At 50.6% G+C, this 11,267-nt stretch overlaps 1 protein-coding gene across 6 annotated transcripts; it reads left to right on the top strand.

The window, feature by feature from the left end:
* Positions 1–5,227: 5,227 nt before the first annotated feature.
* FAM241B (family with sequence similarity 241 member B) lies at positions 5,228–9,707 on the top strand. 6 transcript variants are annotated; one of them, XM_003903842.5, is made up of 4 exons: positions 5,288–5,354; positions 6,536–6,603; positions 6,765–6,895; positions 7,845–9,707. In XM_003903842.5, exons 3-4 carry the CDS (start codon positions 6,800–6,802, stop codon positions 8,112–8,114), a joined length of 366 nt encoding a protein of 121 aa, XP_003903891.1. In that variant the 5' UTR covers positions 5,288–5,354; positions 6,536–6,603; positions 6,765–6,799; the 3' UTR covers positions 8,115–9,707. The 6 variants fall into 6 exon arrangements, with proteins under 6 accessions (XP_009213043.1, XP_003903891.1, XP_021799095.1 ...); XM_021943403.2 differs by lacking the exons at positions 5,288–5,354; positions 7,845–9,707 and adding exons at positions 5,381–5,910; positions 7,015–7,321; XM_017962976.3 differs by lacking the exon at positions 5,288–5,354 and adding an exon at positions 5,437–5,910.
* The last annotated feature ends 1,560 nt before the right edge of the window (positions 9,708–11,267 follow it).

An 11,267-nucleotide genomic window follows, 5' to 3' on the forward strand; every position in this document is an offset into this window, starting at 1 on the left:
AAGGAACATAAAGGGAAGCAGGTTCTTACATTTCACCCAAATGAATAAAATCTTGACCCCAGTGGACTGTGATAAGTTGTGCATATATTATAGCCAGAGCAACTACTAAATAAGCTATACAAAGAGATATACTTAATAAAATACTATCAATAAATCAAAATGGCATTTTAAAAAGTGTTCAAGTAACCCACAGGAGCACAGGAATGAAAAACAAAACAAAACAAAAACAAAAACAGAGAAATGACAAACAGAACAAGCAGAAACAAAAAATAAATTGGCAACTTAAGCCCTAATGTATCACTAATTACATTAAATGTAATGGTCTAAATAATCCAAATAAAAAGCAATCTGGCAGAGTGGATTAAAAACATGATCCACCTATATTCTGTGTATAAGAAGTTCTCTTCAAATATAACAATTTAGGCAAGTTGAAAGTAAAATGATGGAAAAAAGTATATTATGCAAACATGAATTAAAGAAAAGCAGGAGTTCAGAGCAAGAAAAATTACCAGAGATGGAAAGAGACATTATGTATGATGAAACAATCAATCTACCAAGAAGACATATCAAAACTAAATGTGTATGTACCAAACAACAGAGCTGCAAAACATGTGAAGCAAAAACTGACAGGAGAAATAGACAAATGTATAATTATTGTTAGATATATCAATATGTCTCTTTCAACAACTGACAGAGCAATTAGTCAGAAAATCATAAAAAATATACAACACCATCAAACAATAGCACGTAAACAAGATTTATGGGCTGGACATAGCAACTCACACTTATGATCCCAGCACTTTGGGAGGCTGAGGCAAGAGGATTGCTTCAGCCCAGGAGTTCAAGACCAGCCTGTGCAACATAACAAGAACCCATCTATATAAAAATTTTAAAAAATTAGCTTGGCATGGTGGCACGTACCTGTAGTCCCAGCTAACTGGGAAGCTAAGGCAGGAGGTCGAGGCTGCAGAGAGCTGTGATTGTGCCACTGCACTCCAGCCTTGATGACAGAGTCAGAACCTGAAAAAAAAAAAAAAAGAAAAGAAAAGAAAAAGGAAGATTTATGGAACATTCCATCCAAAACCAGCAGAATGGATATCCTTTTCAACCTTCTATGAAACATTCATCAAGATAGACCATATCCTGGGCCCTAAAACAAACCTCAACAAACTTAAAAGAATTGAACTCATACAAAGTGTGTTCTCTGACCACAATGGAATTAAACTAGAATCAACAATGGAGAGATAACAGGAAATCTCCAACACTTGTAGACTAAACGACATCCTTTAACATAATCCATGGATCAAAGGGGAAGTAGCAAAAGAAATTTAAAAATACATTTAGCTAAATGAAAACGAAAATACATGTCAAAATGTGTGAGGCACAGCTAAGAGTGCTAACAGGGAAATTTATAGCACTAAATGTTTACATTGAAAAATCTCAAATCAATAATCTAAACTCCCAACTCAAGAACTTAGAAGAGCAAAATAAGCCCAAAGCAAGCAGAAGGAAAGAAATAATAAAGGTAAGAGCAGCAATCAATGAAATTGAAAACAGGAAAATAAAAACAGAAGAATCAGTGAAGCAGCGCTGGTTCTTTGAAAAGATCAGTCAATAAGATTGACAAACCTCTAGCAAAAGTGAAAGACAAAAGATAGAAGACACAAGTATCAATATCTGGAATGACATAGGGCTATCACTGCAGACTCTGCAGCCTTCCTGCCCTGTAGCCATGTGACTCGTTCTTCACAATGGAATGTGAGGGAAGTAATATGTGCTACATCTATCATACTTTCTTTAAAAGAAATCACTAGCCCTCCATTTCTTCTTTCTCACCTTTCCATGAGCTGCATATGGCGAAGAAGTTGGTGAGGCAGTTTTGACCATGCAAATAAGGATGGCATCCTAGGGTGTAGGGGAGCAATAAGCTATGAAGAGTGGGTGTCCTTGGATAGCCTTGTGAAGCAGAGCTGCCCATCTACTTGACTGAGTCACTGTATATTTAATTCTTTTTGTTCTAGCAGCATAGCCTGTACTCAAGCTAATATATTATACCTAAGTGGGTTTATGTATTAGGGGACTTACATACTTACATATAACCAAGATATTGTGGGGCCACTCCAGTCTTCTGACCATGCAAGGTGTTTTCTGAGGCCTCTATCAATCCTCTGGTCCCCCATCATCTGTCCATGGATGAAGGCCATCACTGCACCACCCTTCATACCTGTCTACCTGACCCTTTCAAGTCTAGCAATTTTCCCACTATTCCCTTGTCACTGCTGGAGCACAAGAATCCTTTCACCACACCTCAGCCACAATGGACCCAAGGATTTCCACAAGGCCATATAAGGCCCTACCTGTCATACTCACTATCTGGCCATTCCCTTTCCCACGCCTCATGCCCACCTTTGAGATCTAGCACACAACACCTACGCTCCTATCATTTCCTCATCTCCCAGTGTTTCTCTGAAGAGGCCCCTGACATACTGTCTTCACAGGCCTATGGAGGCACCAACAGTGGGCACTGGCAGGCTAGTGCTGCTTTTCTCCCACACCATTATCTGAGTAATAAACACAGGCATAGTGTCTGCCAGAGTCAGGGAAAGAGACAAGGGGAAATAGCAGGAGAAAGAGATAGATAAGTATATTTAATATGACATCACCATTATCAACATGCCGTTCTTTTTTCAAGGCAGAAAGAGTTGTTTTCACCTGCAGAGTCAGAGAAGGGGCCAGAGCACCTGACTTAAAAATTGTGAATTCTGCTATGACCACATGTTGGGGTTAAGGCATGACCCAAAGCCCAATCTTGTGCTGATGGCATGGGGGAGGCAGGGGCACAATTGTAAAGAGGCTGCAGAGCTGAGATGAACTCAGGGCAGTCTGTTTGGTGAATGCACAAGCCTGGAATGCAGAGCCCAGGGACCTGCTTTCATTTGAACCCTGGCTCTGTTAGTGACCTTGGGATGGTCATCTACATTGTCTCTGAGCCTCAATTTCGCCTCGGTAAAAGGGGAACAATAATACCCACTCTTTCTATTTCATAATCCAAAAAAGAATGAAGTGGTCTCTGGGAAAACACTTCAGAAGTAAGGACTCTGCACACATTGGGTTTATTATTATTATTATTACATGAAACTATCACATTTGTGGATGAAGGGATTTAGATGTGGTGGAGCTGGCCTTCCAGCAGATATTCAGGCCCAAGCAATGCAGGCCTTTGGGTGATCTACTCTGGGGAAAGCAAAGAGACCAGGTGGGCAGAGCTGAGGCAGGGAGGTGCTGAGAGTGTGCTGGGGCTAGAGATGGAGGGTTGTCAAAGCCTTGCCAATGAGTTGGGGGCTTGTTGGAGCAGACAGTAGGGACCATTGCAGGTTCTTGAGCAGGGGAGACATCTGAAGAAGGTGGAGAGATAGCAAAAGTGGCAGGTTACCTCCTTAGGCTGTTTTAGTTGGTAATAATAGGCTGTTTCTAAGTTCAGTCAAACACTATCACTCCCCATCCCAAAGCTGTTCTTGACTTCTCTGGGGGCACTTGCTTCTTCCTCTGGACTCTTATGGTTCTTTCCAGCTGGAGTGTATCTCTTTGGCAGCAGTTATACCAGCTCAAATCTTCCTGAAAACATCCATGATTTTCTGCCTGTATTCCCTGGTTGCTCAGCCCACAGAGGTTACCTCCTTCTTGGGGCTCCTGAGTTCTGTGACCTACTTATGGGGCTCTGTTCATGGAAGGCAGTGTCTCTTGGCCCTAGCTGCTCATTAGAAGACTGGGTTTTTAAAATGTCTCCATGCCCAGATTGTAACCCAGATCAATGACATTGTGATCTCTGGGGTGGGACCTAGGTATTGGGATGGTTTCTAAACATCTCAGGTAATTCCAATGTGCACATTGTGACTTGGGATCACAAGCCACCTGTGATAATCGGGCATCCTGCTTTATGATTACTGCTTTCATTCATGCACTTGGCATACCTGGAACACATTGGGATGCAGGGAGAAAGCACTAGGATTATAAATATAAACCAAAAGCCTATGCTTTTAAAATGTGCATGCTTTACAATTGACTTAATAGTAGAAGAGGTAATGATCATAACAGTCGGCAGCCCTTGAGCACTTACTGCGGCCAGGCTCTCATCCAAGCACTTGATACGAAAGTGCCAGAAAGCAGTCACACCAACATTTAAACACAGGATGACTCCAGCAGCCACCTTTTATCCATCATGCCAATCTGTTCTCAAAGTACGCATGTGTAATTTAGAAACAAACAAAAATCATAACATATAAAAAAGATACAGATACCAGGGTGACCCGTAAAACGTTTTTTGCTGATAAGGTTTCATGATCAAATAATCAGACTACGGTGGCCGACTATGAGTCCTCCAGACCAGGTCTAAATCTCTCTCTTATTTTTGTTCCTTCTGCCCAGCAGCTAGCAGAATCGGGGTTCTAATAAATGCTCAATAAATATCTGCCCACTCCCAGAAACATTTATTAAATGATAATCACAGCTAACGTTTATCAACATTACCAGTGTGCCAGAGACATCATACTTAATCTTCACAGAGGTCCTGTAAGGCTATGATTACACCTGTTTTGCAACACTGAGCAGCTAAGTAACTTGCCAGAGTTCAGAACCGGAACCCAGACTGTGGGACTGCACAGTTCATTTTCCCTCACTGGTGAGCAGGTCCACAGGGAACAGCTTATGAAGGTGGTGGGGGAGGGGTGGATTTTAAAACATCAGGAAAGAGGCAGAGGTAGATCATTCACTCCCCGCAGGTGGCTGCTTCTGCCAAGAGTGACCTTACCTATCCTTACCTACCCTCCTGCCCCAGCTCAAACGCATCTTCTCCTGGAAGCCTATAGAGGGGTCTGCCCCGTTCCTGCCTCATCTTCCCCGCTGAACTTGGAACTCCTCGAGGGCAGGGTTGGGTCCTACTCAAGGGGCATCCACAGAGCTGGCTCAGCAAACGTACACTAGTCATCTGAGCCTGCGCCCGCCCTTCCTCCCAGGCCAGTGCGCCTCCACCCCTTGGGTTTTTCCTCCGTGAACTCTGCTTCCTTTTCTTTCTTTTATCCCTCCTCCTTCTTCTCCTTTTCCATGTGTCTTCTCTCATCCTCTCTTCTCTCCATCCCCACCTCCCACCACGCCCCACCTCCCCCACCCCCACCACCCCGCACCGCCCCCAACCCTGGGCCGAGCAGGTGCAATTCCTCAGGCGGCCTACAGAGGGCGATGTGCGCCACCACTGGGCCGCGCCCCTCTGGCGCGCGCTTCCTGTGAGGTCAGGTGGGAGGAAACCGCCTGGAGCCGCTGGGAGTGGACGCCGCCGAGGCCGGGAGTCGCGCCTGCAGGTGAGTCGCCGCGCCGGGGAGGGAGCGCATCCCTCGCCGCAGCCTGGACCGGGACTTGGAGCCGGTGTCGGACTCCAGAGGCTGGGGCTGGCGGCCTGGGCAGCGTCCCTCCCGCCCCCGGCCTGGAATGTCAGGTGCGCCGCGGGCCGGGCCCGCGGGTGGCCCACCCTGCGGGCCGCGCGATGACAAAGCACAAAGGGACTGCGTGCGACCACCATCTGCTCGACTTGCGCCAGGGTCAGCGGGCTTCAGGAGGGGGACGCGCCTGGCCCGGGCTCCGGGCTACGGGCGAGACAACAGGGGCTCCTGACCTTTTTTGGCATATATGTCACCAGTGCTATCTAGAACGTAGATGGACACTGAGGCTTATCTCCTGAGAACGAATGGCGTTTACCCAGACTCAAGGGGAGGAGTGGAGGGGCCCGCAGTCCAGGCGTCCGCGGAGTGGAGCCTTTCGAGAGTCACCGCAGCAACCCCCCTCCCATATTTTGGGAAGGCTGGGCCCTGGGCCCATTAGCCAAGGTTGGACTGGTGTTTCCTGCGAAGTGAGGGACAGGTGAGGGGCGTGCCCTCTGCAGCAAAGGTATGCTTTTCTGAGCCAGCCCAGAGGTGCATGGTGGCTAGTGTGGTCTGCCGCTACCAGGAAGTGGTTGTAAAGTAACCCCGAAGTGACCCTCATCTCCCTGGGTGTTCCTGGGGAAGGCCCAGGTGGTGACATTGACTCCCTGGGGGAGCAACACACTCGACCCATTTTTTAGTGGAAGGGAAGTGGAACCCCATTGGGGATCCTGGTGCCCTGGACTCCCAGTTTAGTACCCAGAGAGGGCCCTAGAACCAGAGCTTCTGGCCTCCTGTTCTTTCTCTGCTGCCCATAGGTGTGATCCCGGGCAGGCCACTTAAGTCTCCCTGTGCCTCTGCCTGTGACACAGTGGCCGCGCTAGTACCCTCCACGGGGGAGTGTTGTGAGGCTTGAGTGAGGTGAGCCTTGCAGGATGAGCTTTCCACAGGGCGTGGGCCACAGCAGGGGCTCAGTCCCAGTTGTGCTGTTGGCAGTGTAGTGATTGGCAATAAAACTTCCTTTGCCAAGGATCCTTTTGATAGTTTTCCTGGTGGACTCCATGTCTGAAATCTTTTTGCCTGGCAAACACCTTGCCTTTATTTCTCCCCTTTTTGTGAATCAGACACAGCATCTGCTCAGCGTGGGTCACCGCTGTGAGCATCACTGACCGCAAGCCTCCCTCAATTTCTGGTAAATTTTTTCCTTCAGGCTTTTTGAGGTCAGGGGAAGAATCCTCCATGGATCTTCACGGGTCTGGTCCCAGATCACTAACAGTTAAAGGTTTTGTGGTGGGGAGAACTTCTGCGCCACTTGGCTTCCATTAGCCTACCCACCCTGACCACACAATACAGGTGCAGCCCATCAGGGACCCAGAGCGCCTGGGAGGATGGTGCGGATCTTGGCCAATGGGGAAATCGTGCAGGATGACGACCCCCGAGTGAGGACCACTACCCAGCCACCAAGAGGTAGCACTCCTCGACAGGTAGGTACTCATTTCCTGTGGAGTGGGACAGATGACCTCCTGTGTACTGGCTGCTCCTAGCTTCCAGAAGTCTCTCTTGCTGGTCACTAACCTTTTCTAGCCTGAAACTCTTTTTGCAGAGCGCTGGGTAAGACTTGGGGAAGATGCAGTGGCTTATTGCCTACCTCCCCAGATCTCCTTTCTCCAGGCAGCCTCCCCAGACTTCACACCCAAGAGCTCTCTCTCCTTTAACTTGGTTAGCAAATCTCACTGGAGCTGGCGTCTTTCTTTTAAGAGTGAGTTGCATGACAGAGAAGCTGGAGAGGAAGTAGAGGAGATGAGCCCTGGGCACAGAATAATTATTTTAAAGGAGTGGCTGGGTGTGGTGGCTCACACCTGTAATCCTAGCAGTTTGGGAGGCTGAGGTGGGTGGATCACGAGGTCAGGAGTTTGAGACCAGCCTGACCAACATGGTGAAACCCTGTCTCTACTAAAAATACAAAATTAGCCAGGTGTGGTCATGCATGCCTGTAATCCCAGCTACTCAGGAGGCTGAGGCAGGAGAATTGCTTCAACCCGGGAGGCAGAGGTTGCAGTGAGTTGAGATCGTGCCATTGCGCTCCAGCCTGGGCGACAGAGCGAGACTCCATCTCAAAAAAAAGAAAGGAGTGATGATAAATATTAAAAATGCTGGCCCTAGAGCCATGCCCTGTAGTCCAACCTGCCTCAACCATTTCCTCTCTCCTTTGTCCTGGGCCTGATGTAAGGAATATAGACTGGCATGTTTTGTGCTCTGAAAGCTTGTGACTTGGTTGTTGGGATTCTTATGAGTGGCATGGGGGATTGCTGAGAAAGGAGGGTGTGACCCTGGGTGGCTGTAGGAAGGGCAGGACGCAGCCTAGAGAGGTTGCCTCCTGGCTGGTGCCTCAACCCAAGGATTCATTCATCTGTCTCTGTCTTCATGTTCTAGAGCTTCCTCAACAGGGGCCATGGTGCTCCCCCAGGAGGTCCTGGCCCCCGCCAGCAGCAGGCAGGTGCCAGGCTGGGTGCTGCTCAGTCCCCCTTCAATGACCTCAACCGGCAGCTGGTGAACATGGGCTTTCCGCAGTGGCATCTCGGCAACCATGCTGTGGAGCCGGTGACCTCCATCCTGCTCCTCTTCCTGCTCATGATGCTTGGTGTTCGTGGCCTCCTCCTGGTGGGCCTTGTCTACCTGGTGTCCCACCTGAGTCAGCGGTGACCTCTGGGGGCTGATGCGGGTGGGCCTGTTGAGAGGGACTTGCTGGGCCTTGGTGTGAGAGCAGGCATACTGGGAGGGGATCTGGTGGTGCCTCGAAAGTGTGATCAGAGAGGGGACCACAGGTGTGTGTTTCCCCTTGTGGTAAGCATGAGGCAGAGGGAGACGTTAGTCCAGCATTTCCAAAGTGTGGGTAGATCCCTTGGCTCCCCTGACATATTCTGAGGTGGAATGGGGCCTGCATTAAGTAGCACAAAATCAGAGCAAGAATGTGATGCCCTTCCCAATTGTCTCAATCCCTTTATGCCGAGAAGATCTCAGCTGGATGCCAACATGTTCCGATGCCTGTGGAAGACTTGCCGACGTCTCCTCTGCCTAGGGAGCAGGACTTAGGCTTAGGGCAGGTGGGGAAAATTCCAGACTTTTATAGCACTGTTTTTGTTTTAATGGTATATTTTTATTGGCTACCTATTGTTTAGGACAGGTGGTACCGGCATTCTATTTATTGTGACATTTTCAATAAATAGATTTAAGTAAAAATGAGTCCATATAAAGAAATGTATAAATAACCGTACACCTGCACGCAGATCTGGAAAACATGGTAAAGAGGGATTAGGTTTGGGGGACAGGCAGCAGCGAGCATTTGACCTCAGAGGGTGGTTTCTAAGATTTTCTCAGTAGGATCGTAGAACTAGGAGAGAAAGTCTAGATGAGATCTGGCTTGGACCCCTTGCCTGATGTGTGGATAACTTCCAGCCTCACTCTGAGATGCCAGACATCATGGTCAGCTTTGTGGGGAGGGTTCCTCTGGCCAGAATGACTGGTGAGGCTGCAGGGTCGGGAGAGCCGGGGTGCAGGTCCGAGGTCTCCCTTGCTTAAGGAGACCTTCCTGACCAGAGGCTACTCAGCCTCTTTCACCCTCCAGAGGCTCCCATCACCCCTGGCTGCAGCGCATTCTCCTTAGAAAACAGTGCATGTGGAACGAGGATGCCCTGCTTCTCTGGAGAGGAGGCCTTGAGTTTTGACATGCGAGCCCTGGGTCTGCGTGGAAGCCCTGCCTGGGGAGGCACTGGGTGGCTGAGGCTCCTGGCCACTGAGGGAGGAGGGTTATTTATAGGTTGGAGGGAGGCTGGTTGAGCCAAGGACTCCTGGCACCAGGTTTCTCATCCTTTTCTTGGGATCTGCTGGGTTTGGTTGTTTGCAGGGAGGAAGGCATGTTTTGGAGTTGCTGGGTCTGCGGGGGAGGATGGGAGCAAGGAGCTTGAGGCCACCCCTCCATCTGAGAGCCTGCCATGCTGTCTGCAACAGAGGCTCCTCACCTGGGACCTGGACAAAGGGAGTTAGGGGCTCAGCCCTGCTGGTGTCTCAGCTGGTCCCCATGGCATCTCCTTCTGTCCTGATACTTCGGCCCACCCACTCGCCTGGCTCCAAGCCCCTACAACTCCAGCCTGCCAGCCACAGGGAAGTTCCTGGCCATACCCCACTCTCCTAACTCCCTTCTCCCTCAGCTTCTCTTAGGGGTGGGTTTTCCCTTTCATTTTCCCCTTGCAAAGCTGCAGGACTCTGAAAAAATAAATGATGAGTAGAAAACCCCAATATATAAAATACCTTGAGGGGATATGAATCTGAGTCCTCACATTCAGGGCTGAGAACAATACCTTTTTCTAGAACTCAGTTTCCTTTCCCAAAGTCCAAGCCCTTTGAGAATTAGGGTCCGTTAGAGAAGGTAGGGGTGAGCAGGGCTTCCCTCTGCACCTGACTAGAAAGAGCGGGAGGAGAGGGGCCTCCCTGGCTTTAGGCAGGATGGTGGAGGTGGGCAGGGGCCACAGTGGGCAGAGATGGCTTCTCCTGAGGCTTGCTTGGTGCTTAGCCGGCCTAAGGGGCAGGGCTGGGGGCTGGAAGTCAGTTGGTGGGGACCAAGAGGCGGTGAAGTCTTGCCCTGTTGACTGATCTCCAGGCCCCATAGAGCTGCTCTGGTTGGATTGGCCTCTTGGCCCTTCTCTGAGCCACCTGTCTTCTCTGCCTCACTTCCTAAGCCCAGTGTCTGAAAGGTACGCAGACAGAGGCAGCTTAGTGTGGGGAGGCGCCCCCTGGGGTCATGCAGCTTGCAGCTGGGAGTGGCCTGGGGCCGCGTACTTCCGGCCTGCCTGAAAGCCCTCAACACGTCTCTCCCCTGCACCGACTGACTGAGGCCTCACAGGGGGTGGCTGTGCCCTCACAGGCAGAGGCTAGGTCCTCTGGGAGGCCAGGTCAGAGCTGAGGGGCCTGAGTGAGCCTCTGCCTCGGTCTACTCAGCATCCTAATCAGAAGTTCACTGAGGGGGTGGGCTCTTCCTTGCCTGCCCACCGCCAGCTCTGCCTGCTGTGTGACAGGACCCCCAGACTGAGCTGCCTGTCTTGTTCCAATCCTGCCCAAGAGGGCAGATTTCCAGGGAGGTTTCTGCTGATCCTCGAAGCCCTGCGTCTCCGTGGCAGGCTGGATTTCCAGCCCTGCTCCTGGGGAGAGCTGCTCCTACTCCCACCCATGTGAGCCAGCAGCTCAGATCCACTGGGCCTCCACCACCTCTGTGGGGCTGAAGAGCGGAGTGCCCCACTGTGGGGAGTTGCTTTGACTCCTTGGCTGGGGCCACCCGGTGAGTAGAGCTGCTGGGGTCCGACTCGTCCGTTCTGCTCAATCTCGGGACCAGCCAGCCTCCTGGTCCCCTCCACACATTCCAAGCCCTTGGCTCCCTAAGCTCCTCCCTCTCCACCCTCCAGCTAGTCCTGGAAGTGGGGACCATCATCTCCCTGAAGGAGACACCAAGCCTGAGATCAGGTTAAACAGTGGCTCTGGTTTTGCCAGTTCCCCCAAGCAACTGTCTCCCAGCTCCTGCCTCCCTCTGACTGGGGCCAGGATGGGGCCTTTTAGCATAGGTGGGGGCCGGGGATGTCGGGCTCCCTCTCTGGGGCCTTTCTAGCTCTATGGGTCTGAGGGGAAGCCCTGAGGCAGTGGCCAGGGCCTCTGTCCACTTGGATGCCTGAACTTGAGGACGGGAGGAAAGCTGCCCCTGCACTCTATGGCTCACCTGGTGGCACAGGAGGCCTGTTTGCAGGCCTGGCTCTGCTCTTTGTGGACAGTTCACATAGCGTCTTGAGCCTTGGTTTCCTCATCCCTGTG

Source organism: Papio anubis, chromosome 11 (assembly GCF_008728515.1).
Source record: "Papio anubis isolate 15944 chromosome 11, Panubis1.0, whole genome shotgun sequence".
In the NCBI taxonomy this organism is placed as follows: domain Eukaryota; kingdom Metazoa; phylum Chordata; class Mammalia; order Primates; family Cercopithecidae; genus Papio; species Papio anubis.